At 41.5% G+C, this 15,357-nt stretch overlaps 1 protein-coding gene across 3 annotated transcripts in view; it reads left to right on the forward strand.

Annotated features, from left to right (window-relative positions):
• Positions 1–15,357, forward strand: part of LOC127450644 (protein tweety homolog 2-like) — a 64,126-nt gene that overhangs the window by 32,066 nt on the left and 16,703 nt on the right. For all 3 annotated transcript variants that reach the window (XM_051714912.1, XM_051714911.1, XM_051714913.1), the window contains 2 exons: positions 1,664–1,884; positions 11,735–11,830. In XM_051714912.1, the coding sequence (XP_051570872.1) occupies positions 1,664–1,884; positions 11,735–11,830 (317 nt within the window). The remainder of the gene's footprint in view (positions 1–1,663; positions 1,885–11,734; positions 11,831–15,357) is intronic.

A 15,357-nucleotide genomic window follows, 5' to 3' on the forward strand; every position in this document is an offset into this window, starting at 1 on the left:
CAAACACATTCCTGAAACAAGCAGACAGCTTTTACTAAAACAGTCAAGTAGTGATGCTCTTGACAAGGTTATTTAGCTAGTACCATTCTTTAATCTAAGTCCATAAAATGAACCAGATTTTGTAGATTTTGCTTTATAACCTTACTCATGTATTTGCTCACTGTCTAAACCATCATATTTCCAGGGCTCCATCAAAATTTCCATTTTGACAACTTGCCTGAAACTAATTATGATTAACGGCTATGTGAGAGAGAACTTGTATCTGTGTATTTGCTCTTGTTGTCTGGTAGTGTTTCACTACTAAAATAGCTTCTTGTCGATGCCAGTTTTACCCTCCATTCTCTGTTCACGTAAAAGGGGGAAAGGTGATATTGAGCCAATGCTTACATACACTATATTGCCAAAAGTATCCGCTCACCCATCCAAATAATTGAATTCAGGTGTTCCAATCACTTCCATGGCCACAGGTGTATAAAATGAAGCACCTAGGCATGCAGACTGCTTCTACAAACATTTGTGAAAGAATGGGCCGCTCTCAGGAGCTCAGTGAATTCCAGTGTGGTATGTGATAGGATGCCACCTGTGCAACAAGTCCAGTCTTGAAATTTCCTCGCTACTAAATATTCCACAGTCAACTGTCAGTGGTATTATAACAAAGTGGAAGCGATTGAGAATGACAGCAACTCAGCCACGAAGTGGTAGGCCACGTAAAATGACAGAGCAGGGTCAGCGGATGCAATCGCTACAGACCTCCAAAGTTCATGTGGCCTTCAGATTAGCTCAAGAACAGTGCGTAGAGAGCTTTATGGAATGGGTTTCCATGGCCGAGCAGCTGCATCCAAGCCATACATCACCAAGTGCAATGCAAAGCGTCGGATGCAGTGGTGTAAAGCACGCCGCCACTGGACTCTAGAGCAGTGGAGACGCGTTCTCTGGAGTGACGAATCACGCTTCTCCATCTGGCAATCTGATGGACGAGTCTGGGTTTGGCGGTTGCCAGGAGAACGGTACTTGTTTGACTGCATTGTGCCAACTGTGAAGTTTGGTGGAGGGGGGATTATGGTGTGGGGTTGTTTTTCAGGAGCTGGGCTTGGCCCCTTAGTTCCAGTGAAAGGAACTCTGAATGTTTCAGCATACCAAGAGATTTCGGACAATTCCATGCTCCCAACTATGTGGGAACAGTTTGGGGATGGCCCCTTCCTGTTCCAACATGACTGCACACCAGTGCACAAAGCAAGGTCCATAAAGACATGGATGAGCGAGTTTGGTGTGAACTTGACTGGCCTGCACTGAGTCCTGACCTCAACCCGATAGAGCACCTTTGGGATGAATTAGAGCGAAGACTGCGAGCCAGGCCTTCTTGTCCAACATCAGTGTCTGACCTCACAAATGCGCTTCTGGAAGAATGGTCAAAAATTCCCATAAACACACTCCTAAACCTTGTGGAAAGCCTTCCCAGAAGAGTTGAAGCTGTTATAGCTGCAAAGGGTGGGCCGACGTCATATTAAACCCTATGGATTAAGAATGGGATGTCACTTAAGTTCATATGCGTCTAAAGGCAGATGAGCGAATACTTTTGGCAATATAGTGTGCTTAATGTGCAAGATCACTACCATTTGCTTGGTAATGATCATCATCTGTTTTTCCTTCTCTTTGCTCTCAGGTGGGTAACTCTTTGGGTAACATGCGGGTGGGGATGAAGGAGCACCTGGAGCGGTTGGATGAGATATTCTCTCCACGAGGAGACTACACCCAAACCCTGCGCTTCATGCAGCAGATGGCCGACAACATCATCCAGCAGCTCACAGCCATGCCAGATACCAGCAAGGTGCAAGTGGATTTGGCAGCCATTGCGGACCGAACTGCATTTATAGAATACTACAGGTGAGCTGCCTCAGGCTGGTGAAGTGAGAATGTTTGTGGACTGAGGCTCATTTAATGCTCTTGGGTAATCTGCTTGGCATGCACTTTAAAGGGTTTGCAAGAGATCAAAGCCAGAGCTACTTGCACTCTAGAGACTGCTGGTGTAGATGTGGGTCAAAGATTTGTTTGGCTTTTCCAGATCTTGTGGCCTTATTTCTCAAACATGTGGCCCTATTTCTCAAACATTCATGTGACCTTAGTCAATAAGCATGTCACAATTTCACAGACCTACATGTGGCCATAGTTCCCAAATGTGCATGTGGCCCTACTTTTCAAAATTGTGGACCTTTTCCTCAATCATGTGGTCCTACTCCTCGAACTTTTCCTATTTCTCAAACTTTAACAAACATGTCACTTTACTTCTCAAACATGTGGCCCTACTCCTAAAAATTGCACATAACCCTACTCTTCAAACTTGTGCCTCTGCTTCTCAAACAGGCATGTAGACATACCCCTTAAACACGTGGCTCTACTCATTAAACTTGTGGCCCTTCTCTTCAAATATCCATGCGACCCTACTTCTCAAACATCCATGTAGCCTCACTCCTCAAACTTGTGGCACTACTCATCAAACTTGTTACCATACTCCTCAAACATCCATTTGGCCTTACTCTTCAAACTCGTCACCCTACTCCTCAAACAATCGTGTGGTCTTACTCTTCAAACTTGTTGTCCTACTACTTAAACTTGTTGCCCAATTCTTCACACGTCACCATATTCCTTAAACATCCATGTGGCCCTACTCTTTAAACTTGTCACCCTACTCCTCAAGGCCAATTTATTCTGCATCGAATCTACGCCATAGGCTATGCATAGCTACAGCAGTTACGTCATAGCCTACACCATAGCCGGATGTGCAGTGTCTACGCAGACCACAACAGCTTTGATTGGTCAGCTTTGTAACCAGTGACCGTCCCCCAGGATGATCAAAAAGATATCTAAGTTGGTGTCATATTTTCTCCAAGATTATTTTAAGATGTATTCATCATTTTATATATTCTTGGGACTTATTTTAATTGGTGGCATCCGATATATTGCAGAGGCCGATAAATCGGCCGATATTTATTATTTTCAAATTATTGGCATTAATTTTCCCATTTGGCCGATTTATTTCGTAAGTCGTGATGGTGCCGAGAACCGCCAGCTTTGTTCATGAAGGAGCCATCTGAGATGTGTGAATGACTGTTCCGTTTGCTGTTACATGCCATCGTGTTACCACAATAATAGACCGGTGTTCAAAGTCTCATTCAAGCAGTCCCCTGACTGAGCAGACGCGCATGAGCTCACGCAAGTGCTCTTGCGTTTCATTCTCCCTATCTCTTTTCAACACTTCCCTGTAACTTTTAACTGTCTTGTCTAATGAAAGCAATACAAATTCTATAATATATATTATCTGCAAATATGCAGATATTTAGTTTAAAGAAATTACAGAATTTCTTTCAAAGATTTAATTCACTAACCACACAAAACATGCGCAAATACAGTGATTTCTTCCTGTGAAGTGCTCATATTTCTTCCTGTAAAGCATGTATAATATCAGCCAAGAGCAAAAATGTGTCCCTCTGGACCACGAATGTTGCTTGATGGCACTGTCTCTGGTGACGGTCAGACCATGACACTCAAAGAAGGCTATCCCGGCCATGTCAGCGTCTCAGGGCGGTTCCCGTGCATTGTGAAAGCAATGTGTTGCAGGTTAACACCTTCACGCAATTCCAAACATCTGTACCACACCAATTAATTATATAAATCTAAGAACTCAACACAGTAGGCCTATTATGGAAATGGAGGCAAAGATATTGTTTTACCAGACTTAAAACGATGAGGAAAGCTGTGAAATGTCATTCACACCGCACTTTCATTTTTCTGTCTAAATAAAAGCTCCAGGTGAAGGTGAAGTAAATACAACAGAAATATATTATATAAAACAAATCCAATCCTCAAAATAATAATAATAATTCAGTATTATATTATAACAATAATCTTGACTCGCTCCCACATTAATAATTCTGTATTATAACAACATTCAACTAGCATCCAAAAAGTTAATAAAGTTTTTTTTGTTTAGTTTTTTTGCACTGCCTGTCCATTCACAAAAAAAAGGTCGGCAGATAATGATTACAAATCAGTCTCCCTTACGTTCATATTGTGAAAAATTTTGGAAAGCATGGCTTCCATTATTTTTAACTAGATTTTTACCTAGATTTTAACGTTTTGAATATATTCAATAGGTTAAAAATAAATAAATATGGAGATATAGAGCTATATTGCCCAGCTCTGTATGACTTAACAATCCAGGAGAAGCTCCTTTCTACCAGACAACATGTATACTAAATAATATGTCCCTAAATCTCAACATGTTCACATACTTTGATGAACTTGTTTTTAATGCTACAGTTATTTAACTGTACACTAACGCAGAACTATGACTTATGCAAGCCTACAGTGTAGGTGTCAGGGTTCAGAAAGAAGAGGATGCAATTTGCAGGGTAATACAAAATGTATTGGGAAAACAGGAGTTCGGGGGGGGATGACAAACAGAAGCAAGGGCTAGACTGGATAAGGTCCACAGTCAATGACCATTGGAATGGTAATGCCCAGCCAAGAGCGGTCCGCACAGGAGGTCAAGGATGATGGCGAGTGAGACGGGGAGCAACGGGCAGTGGTGGCAGGTGAGGCGGGAGGAATGGAGATGGCAGCGGGGAAGCTGGAGGTGGCAGGAAGATAAGCACTGTCCAGCAGCCAGGGAGACTGGAGAGAAAAAAAAATCATAAATAAAAAAGGAAAAAAGAGTGTACTTTTCCATCGCGAGGAGATCACTGGGAGAGGACTGCTCCTACCCCAACTTCAGATGCATCCACCTCCACAATAAATTGCAGATCAGGGTCTGGAACTGACAGGACAGGTGCAGAGGTGAAAAAATTCTTGACGTTTCTGGAAAGCTTCTTGAGCCTGGTCCAACCACCTGAAAGGTACACAAGTGGAGGTTAGAGCTGTCAAGGGTGCAGCGGTTTGACTGAAGTTGCAGATAAAACCCAGGAACTGCTGCAACGCCTTACGGGAGTCAGGGACTGGCCATTTTGAGACAGCCCTTACCTTCGCCGGATCTACCATAATCCCCTCCGCCGAGATTATTTGCCACAGGAACAGAACAGAGTCAGCGTGGAACATACATTTCTCCGCCTTAACGTACAACTGGTTCTCTAGAAGACGTTGAAGCACCTGGCGTACATGCTGAATGTGTAACTGTAATGAAGGGAGAAAAAAATTGGATATCGTCAAGGTACACAAAGACAAATCTATTGATCATGTCTCTCAACACATCGTTAACCAGGGCCTGGAAGACAGCCGGGGCATTAGTAAGCCCGAAGGGCATCACCCTATATTCAAAGTGCCCAGTGGGGGTGTTGAACGCCGTCCTCCACTCATCACCCTCCCTGATCCGAACCAGGTGGTAGGCATTGCGGAGATCCAACTTCGTGAAGACCCGAGCTCCCTGCAACAGCTCGTGAGCAGTCGACATCAATGGCAGGGGGTACCGGTTCTTTATGGTGATGTCATTCAGCCCACGATAATCGATGCAGGGGCGGAGTGAGCCATCCTTTTTCCTTACGAAGAAGAACCCCACGCCTGCAGGCGAAGAGGAGGGTCAGGATGAGGCCAGCCACCAATGACTCATACTTATCCAGTGCCTCCCTCTCAGGTCCAGAGAGGGAATACATGCGACCCTCGGGCGGAGAAGTGCCTGGGAGGAGGTCAATAGTAAAGTCATATGGCTGATGCAGAGGAAGAGATGCCGCCCGGGACTTGCTGAACACATGTCGCAGACCAAGGTACTTCACAGGAACACGGTTAGGTCCAGCGCCTCTTCCTGTAACATAGAAGAAACAGAGCCAGAACACCCAGACAAAACTTATGACAAAAAGAGCTCCACGTGAACACAGAATTTTCTGACCAACTCACATGGGGATTGTGCTTAACCAGCCATGGATGCCCCAATACAATGGCGGTGTTAGGAGACTTATGGAGGTAGAACACAATTTCCTCACGGTGGTTGCCCGAGATGACTAGGCTTACAGGGTAAATGACATGGGTTATTTGGGCCAAGATGGAGCCGTTAAGTCCCCTCGCTGTGATAGGTTTCTGGAGAAGGGAGGTAGGTATTCTCCAACGAGCCACCAATTCAGCATCAATAAAGTCACCCTCCGCACCAGAATCAGCTAAGACAGAGCAATGTCTCGAGTAGGGGCCCCAACCGACTGTGGCAGGAAGAAGGGTGCAGGAGCAGGGGGAACAAGACAAGGGGGTAACGCTCACCAGTACTTCCCCAACTACTGGCGAGCCCTGGCTTTTAACGGGCACTGAACTGCAAAATGTCCTGGTTTGCCGCAGTAAAGAGTCCCTGGGCTATGCGGTGTTGTCTATCCTCTGCTGCCAGACGCATCCACACCACCTGCATGAGCTCTGGCTCTGGGTGAGGCTCAGGACCACGGCTGGTTACCGCCACGCGGGCAGATCGTCTCTGACGACGCATCTCTAGACAAGTCTCCACTCTGAGGACCAAATCCACCAGGCTGTCGAATGATGATGGTAAGTCATGAATGGCAATTTCCTCCTGGAGGTCATCGTTAAGGCCCTCCCGGAAGCGGTCCCAGCAAGCCTCCTCATTCCATCCAGTTAAGGCAGCAAGAGTGTGGAAGCGGATGGAGTAATCAGTCACAGAGAGGTCCCCCTGTCTCAACCTGGCGAGCTGGCTAGCGGCCTCCTTGCCGGCCAATGAACGATCGAATACCTTCAACATCTCCTTCTCGAACAGCTCGAAGGAGGCACAGAACGGAGCCTTGGCTGCCCACACAGTGGTTCCCTATTCACGAGCCTTGCCAGAGAGCAGAGTGATGACAACTGCCACCTTGGTGACCTCTGAAGCATTGGTGGTAGGTTGTAAGGCAAAGCTGATGGAACACTGAGTCAGGAATTAATGGCAGGACATGGGGTCGCCATCGTAGGGGGTCGGCATGGACACTCGGGGTTCTGTAGTCAAACTGGAGTGAGCAGGTACAAAAGGTGAGGCAGCAGCAGCAACCGCTCTGATGGAATCCTGGTCCCTCCACAATTCTCTAAGCTGTGCGGTGATGTCTGCCATCTGGTTGGCCATTACCTTTACATCACGGGTGGTGGTTGTGATCTGTGAGGCATGTTGTCCTTGCAGAATCCTCTGCTGGGCGACGGCGGTCCGGACTGCGTCTGACCCTGCTGAATCCATAGCTGGCCAGATCGTACTATCAGGGATCAGAAAGAAGAGGATTCATTTGCAGGGTAATACACGATTTATTGGGAAAATGGGAGTTCAGGGGGGTGACAAACAGAAGCAAGAGCTTAACTGGATAAGGCCCACAGTCAATGACGGCCTCAGGTAGCATAGACAAAGTCCATGGAATGGTAATGCCCAGCAGTAAGCACAGGAGGTCAAGGATGGTGGTGAGTGAGACAGGGTGAGCAACGGGCAGTGGTGGCAGGTGAGGCAGGAGGAAGGGAGATGGCAGCAGGGAAGCCGGAGGTGGCAGGAAGATAAACACTGTCCAGCAGCCAGGGAGAGGGGGAGACTGGAGAGGAAAAAAAAGAAAGAAAAAAAAGGGAAAAAGACAAAACAGATCTGAAGGCAAGCCACAGGAGAAAAAATAAAATACAAAACAAAAAAAGCCTATTAACTATGCTTAGTAGAAAATATAGAAAAAGGAAGGAGTAAATAGACTGGATTAACTAAAAAATCAAGACCAAGCTGGATAACTAGAGAGCTCAAGACACAGCAAAAGAAAGCAAAATAGAAATAACTTGGAATCCAAAGCAAAATCAAAACTGAAGAAAATAAGGCTTGACTAGATAACTAGACTACCAGGAATGGCAAGATGAAAAGACGTGACTATCTAGACTCATAAACACGATCTGGCACGGAACAAAAAACATGAAGGGAATATAAGGGGAAGCTAATCAGGGGTAACACGTGAGTGTAATAATGAACTAACAGGGTAACAAGAGGGCGGGGCGAAAACTGACAGTTGAACGCATGGCAAACACAACAGAACAACACGTGCAGGCAAACGAACACAAACACCACACGCCGACCAAAACAAGACAGTCATGCACTCCGGACGAACAACGGCACATGCACAAACACAACTAGGCTGATCAAATCTGCGTCCCGACAGTAGGTTCGACACGAAACTGCCCTTTAAACTTGTCACCCTAGTCAAACATGTCGACCTACTCCTCAAACTTCCATGTGGTCCAACTCCTGAAACTTGTCACCCTGCTCCTCAAACATGCCACCCAACTCCTCAAACATCCATATGGCCCTACTCAAAACTGTGGCTTTAACCCTCTGGGGTCTGAGGGTGTTTTGGGCCCTGGAGAAGTTTTGACGTGCCTTGACATTTGTGCTTTTTTCAGTTGCTTAAAAACATATTAATGGCTAAATTCTACACTGTAGAACAATAATCTGTATTCAGCACAGTCTGGGCTACAATAATATGAGAGCAACATGTATTTTTGAGAAAATAACGTTTATGCGTGGTTTTTGAAAAAACACATTTTAAGTCACTGAAATAAGGTCATATAACACATACTAAACATTTGTTCACAAGACTTTTGAGAACTGTGATTCACACCTGAGGAGACAAAGACCCCTCCCCTGAGAGAGAATGAATGTGAGGAGACTTAATGATTGAATGTATTGTTTGTAGCTTATTCACAAAATCAAGTTTAAGTTAAATGAAGTAATCTGACTATACATTTTCTTTACATAAAGACTTTACTTAAAAACTTCAGACCTACACTATCATTTAAAAGTTTTAGATCAGTAAGATTTTTTTATGTTTTTAAAAGAAGTCTCTTCAGCTCACCAAGGCTGCATTTATTTGATCCTAAATACAGCTAAAACAGTGATATTGTGAAATATTTTTACAATTTAAAATAACTGTTTTCCATTTGAATATATTGTAAAATGCAATTTATTCCTGTGATCAAAGCTGAATTTTCAGCATCATTACTGCAGTCTTCAGTGTCACATGATCCTTCAGAAATCATTCTAATATGCTGATTTTCTAATATGGGCATATTTACAGCACATTTGACACATTTACACCCGAACAGATATTTGCAAGCACAAGCTTCAAAGATGATAATGAGGCAGCATAAACACTAGTTAAAATATAATTTTATGTCATATTACATATCATATTTATATCATACAGCATACAATTTAAATACCTGCTTTAGCCGAAACAACATTTAAATGTAACTAAAACTAAACCTTATTAGGACATATTTCAAATTTCAGTACTTTGAATACTGGCTGGCAAGTCTGGAAATAGTCCAACTAGTAAAATATGTAAAATAGCATGTCATCGAATGTAAGTAAAGACTTACTCATCCGAAATTGTATCCTCGGCTGGATCAAGTCGCTCTTCAAAATGCAAACGTTCCTCGTCGGAATCCCGCTCTTCTTTTGAGGAAAATGTGAACTCTTCGTCAATATCCAGGAACTTCCTCACCCATGTAGCGTGCCATCTTCCAAACACGCAGGAAAGTGAATGAACTTGATTCTTTTTAAGGCACTTTTGGGGGCGTTTACCATTTGCATTGATCGCCTCAATTCTGTATGAATAGCGCGCTCTGCTGGTGGGTGTGATCTCATCGCTTTGTTCCATACAGATTACATTGCAGGATAATATTTGTTTTACATTTGAATTGTTTTATTTAAAAGTAGATATTTTAAGCTTTCTTTAGACATATGTTTCATGTTTGTCTGATAAGTATTCGTGGAGTTTCAGTTCATTTTTGTGACGTGTTTCAGAAAGATGCTCGCGGAGACAGACAACTGAAAGCGCACCCTGTTTATTTTCTTCATTTTACAAAAGCACAAGGTTTTGTTGTTGTTGTGAGTGTACACAAATAAAAGTAGACCCTTTATAGACTCCAGTGATGTCTTACACTTATCTGTATGCCCAAAAATGACGGAGTATTTTAAGTTGTTTCTGCTTTTATGAGGAAAAAAATCCAGCAGGACGCGCCGGCGCATCCATTGAACCCTGAAGGTTAATCCTCAAACATGCATTTGGCCTTATTCCTCACGTGACCAAAGTTTTGTATATTCGAAACCATGCCTCTCACACCAAGAGAATTCTACTCCATGCTGATTTCTGGAAAAATGCCTTTTATTAATTCACTCTGAATAAAATAAAGGTACCAATATTTGCCTACTTCTCCTGTTGTGTTGATCTTTGCTGGCACTACTGCTGGATCTCATCTGGACAAGGCTGCTTGTGCCATTTTGGAGCTATTAGTCATGTTGAATTGATTTGTATGTCCTCCAAGAAGATTACATTTCCATTTGTAGGCCTGCATGTTATGAACTTGCAGTGCAGATATTGATGGGTAGCTAGTGTTTCAAGCAGCTAAAAGACTGTGCTATTGAGGAGCAACAGCCAAACCTCCCTCCCCTCCATTACTCAGAAGAAAATCTAATTGCCCATCCTCTGGACTTCCTCCCTTGATTCCTCCTTTGTCTCTATGACTTTCTTTCTTTCTCTGTTTCAAGATGTGTGGACTTTTTTTTTAAGTCCTCATGGTTTAGGATTACTGATCGGATTGTGGTTATACTTGCCAAACATTCCAATAGCGCTCCAAACCATACAGACCTGGAACCACTGCGACACCAATGCAGAATGGAAAACCTGTCCTTTACACAGCAAAGTACCAGCTTTTAATTGTGGTTAATGCATAACGTGTCCATGGACTTTTTTTTTTTAAATAATTTTTTTTATCAAGATTTCAGGTTAAAATACATATGAATGTATAATGAAAAGGTTTTATTATGGGTTTTGTAAAGTTTTTACAATTTTTAATTAAAATTCATTAGTTCATTTTAAATACTCTTGTGTGATGAATGTGTTTAATTGAATTTTAAAAAGTAAAAATATTCCATGTAGTCTCCTAATATGAGATTTTAAAGCTGCATGTAAAATAATAACAAATGATTTACTAATGTCACCTTCCCAAATGCATTTCATGTCAACTGCCCACCCTACAAGGCCAATTTGCAAATCTTTTACAGAAATGTAATGCGTTCAAGTGCACAGTATGTATGATTGCTGAAGGAAACATATTCTCTGGAAGAATTGTTGAGCAGGTTGTCCATTCTACGTTCTAGGCTGGAGCTCATGAAATTCTTATGTGTATGAATTTGCTCTGTTGAATTATTAACCACGTGGACGGGGAACGTACAACAGCAAATGGGAGGATAATTAGAGTGCCCTAAACACCAACTTTTAAAGTCATATTTAGAGACCTGCTGACAGTGTGCTCCCACACACCATGATCAGATGAATATTAAAATATAGGAGCCACTTTATATAAGATGTCTTTAACTACTATGTATTTAAGCATTTGCTACAATGCACTTATTATTGACATATGTTGTTGCATTGTACCTGCATTGAATTCTGTAGTTACACTCTTAATCTTAACCCTAATCTTAAACCTAACCTTACCCCAACCCTTTTCCTAAACCTTAACTGTAACCTCTAACCCTACCTCTTCTCCTGAACCAACCTGTACCTCAACCTCAGTAGCAGCAAATGTGAATCTTGCAAAAATGTTGCAGAACAACATGTAGTTACACAGTTAATACATTGTATTATAAGTATTTTAATGTTATATTAATGTACATATTAAAGACATCTACATGAAGTCAAATAGTAATAATACTCAACCTGAATATTTATTTCCGTTCTCATCTTTATTGTTTTTTTTTTAGATGGTTAACTTACCTGCTGCTGCTGATTTTGGACCTGGTCATCTGTCTTGTAGCATGCCTGGGATTGGCAAAGCAGTCTCGATGGCTGCTTGCAGTGTAAGTGTTGTCTAATTATTGTTGGTTTATTTGCAGTAATTTGAGTATTTCCTTCACAGAAGAGAAGTATGAGGTGTTTTTTTGTTGGTTTTTTTTACCCATTTTTCCCATGTTTGTATATATGATGCCAATTTTATGTCAACATGGAGATAGGATGCCATTTACAGTGGCCCAAAGGTATTGGGACAATTTGGATGTCCGCACACAGTGTCCGCGTGCAGCAAGATTTTTCTGTCCACGCGGACCGTGCGCAGACAAACGTGCATGTGCAAGGTTGACTGTTGAGATAGAAGAGTCCACTAGGTGGCAATATGCACAGTTGGGCTGTACTGTCAAGTAGTAGTCAAACATATCCTTCTCCAGTTGTTGTTGTTCTTGCTTCCTCTAATGGCAGATCCTCAGTTTTTCTTCTTTATCCTTCAGAGCAGATGTCCTGTAAATGACACGACTCGGTGCTGCCCTCTAACGTCTGGTAGCGTATAACAAAACAATTGTACTGCGCATGTGTCGAACGCGTCCATTCGCGCTCATCCGCTTGAGGTATACTTTCAAAGCTGTGCACACACAACTGTGCGTGAGATGGAACGGAATGCGCAAAGTGAAGTATACCTGGGCCTTTAGAGCACTAACTACATTTCTGATCTGTATTTTGTGATGGAAGGTGGTAGATAAAAATGTCTTTTTCCTAGGACTTGCTGCCATCTAGTGGAATGAAATAAAACTTTTTGCAGGGAGAGCAAACAAAATCAGAATTTCATTAGGACAAAAAAAAAAAAAAGATATAAAAAACAAATTATGTTCATTATAAGATTATAAACATACACAGTATTATATATGAATTCTTGGAATCTTTTTTTTTTTTATATTTGGGGGTCTTTTCTGTAAAATGAGACCAAGTTTTTTAGCAATTAATCCACTGTATGTAACACCATGTCCAAACTAGACCTGCTTAAATTTCTGACAGATACACTATAGTATTATGACATAAACAGACATCTGTGGAATGACTGGCCTAAATGCATCAAGCACTGTTCTTAGCCAGTCGCCAGCAAGCCCTGCATTTCCTTTCTCCCCTTAATCAGTTCACAGGCCTATCTTTCTCTCTCTCTCTCTCTCTCTCTTTCTCTCACCGTTCGCCTTATTGGAAGACCCTCTAGATCCCTTCCCACTTATCCTGCTAATGCTTATTGATCTCTCTGCCCACGTGAGCATGTATGTGCCCTTAACTAATTATTACGTGCTTCCAATTCGCTTTTATTGGTGCTTTTAAGACCATGCTCAGACGAGAAAGGCTGTTTGAGGAAACCTTGGCTCCATTTTTCGTGGCCATCCGGGAGTCGTTTACCCCATTCATTTCCTCTGTACTTCCTTATTTACTCACGTGGTCACTCACATGCTCACGTGTTTGTTTGTTTTTCACTGGTTTACGCCCTCATTCATTGTTTGAATATGGTGTTGATTTTGTTGAGTTTTTTGCAGTGACTTCTTTTCGATGTGTGCCTTTTCTATTCGATGTGTGACATCTGGTCGATGTCATTTTATAACAATTGCCCCATCTGCATTAAAGTATGTCACTGAAACGTTCCTGGCAAATGTAAGAACGACATTCAGCAGATGTTTTATGCAATGTTATGATTTAGAAGTTATGCAAATCGGCTTGTTTTAAGATGCTTATAGGTATTTGCACACAAATATTATTTTTAAGTGTAATGCAATTACTTCCAGATAAAGCACGCTTTCACAGATGTTCTGGCGATGTAATCCTCAAAATGTGAGAGAATTTACATACTGTGTCAAAAGATTGGACACTCCTACACATTTTTCGTTATTACTATTTTCCACATTTTAAAATGATAGGAAAGTCATTAAAACTTTTAAATGACACAAAAGGAAGCAAGGGAATACTTTATTGGCTCCTTTTCCTTCATTATCTGGTCCAATTTAAGAAATAAATTTGTAGGCGATTATATTTGTCTGCAAAACTAATTTCAAGCATTTAAGCCTTTAAATCAAAAAATGCTTTTTAAGATCATGAGGAATAGAGCCCCACCGATATGGGATTTTTGAGATGATACCGATTTTAGAGGGGAGAAATTCACCGATTACCGATAAGGTGTCCGATATATTTAATTTTTGAGCTGGAATGAAAACAGACCTTTTCTATGTGGATGTTTCACTGATTTTGCACCGATATGACTATGCAAAGGTAATCAGAAGGCTGCTTTCTTATACAAATAATTTTATCAAAGAATATTTAACATTATTGTTATACATTGTCAACAAATTCTACAAATGAACACTGAGAAAATAAAGAATAAATAAAAATACAATAAATAGCTTAAAAAACATCAGTACTATATATTTAGTATCAGTCAATTGCTGACCATTAAAATAAATAATAAATTCAAATAAAATAAATAGCTAAATAAACATCAGTACTGTATGTTTAGTATCAGTCAATTGCTGACTATTAAATAAAGAATAAATAAAATAAATAGCTAAATAAACATCAGTATTACTGTTTAGTATCAGTCAAATGCTGACTATATTAATATTGCCAGTCAGTTATTGGCAGGTTGTAAAACAAGAAGCATTTTCACCTGCCGAGTCAAGCGGTGTTACACCGTATTCTGTACAAGTTCAGGGGAACTTTCAACGGTGGAAAACCAGACTTTTAAATATTATGTTTTATAAATGCAATGACTGGAATTGTTCGGTTGAAGGGGGTAACAAACTGTGAATCCTGAATAAAACAGTTTGGTGAATACATGTTTACACATTAGCTTCCACTCAGCTGACAAGCAATGAAAGTAGCTACGTGGTTAGCTAGTTAGCTATAAGCCCGTTGTCAGAGAGAGTAAAAGATGGACTAGCATTGCGTCTCACCAACTAGGTAACAGCATAGCGTGAAATCAACACTCAACAAACACAATACACCACTGCACTGTTGTCTGCTGAGCTGCAAAAAGATGCTCTGATGTTTACCTTTCAATATGCTACATTACTTACTGTACTGACAAACTATAGCTGGCTAACAGCAAACAGACATGAGTGACATGGTTATCAGGGACAGGGTTAACGTTATATTAGTTATATTGAAGAAGGAAAATGATGGGGTCATTTTTTATTAAATTTCCAGTATGTATTTCACAAACTAGCTCGCAACTTACCGAAAAGACACCGCTGAACTCCGCCCTGTCTGCAGAGCCACCGTCAGCTCAGAGTCAGCTCTGTAAACAGTGGAGTCGGAGCATGCTCTGCTGGACAAACTACTTAATGACACCAATTCTAAAGCATTGTTTTCTGCATTATATGGTCTGAAAAAAAGTTTTCGTATCTGCACATATCGGTAAACATATACGCCGATACTGATATATCGGTGAAAGGCTAATATTGGCCGATAATATCGGCTGACCAATATATCGGTCGGGCACTAATGAGGAACATAAATTCAGTCAAGTGTGTCCAAACTTTTGACTGTAGTGTATGTCAGTAGTTTATTTTTTCACATTACATCTCTCTCTATT

Source organism: Myxocyprinus asiaticus, chromosome 13 (genome assembly GCF_019703515.2).
Source record: "Myxocyprinus asiaticus isolate MX2 ecotype Aquarium Trade chromosome 13, UBuf_Myxa_2, whole genome shotgun sequence".
Taxonomy (NCBI): domain Eukaryota; kingdom Metazoa; phylum Chordata; class Actinopteri; order Cypriniformes; family Catostomidae; genus Myxocyprinus; species Myxocyprinus asiaticus.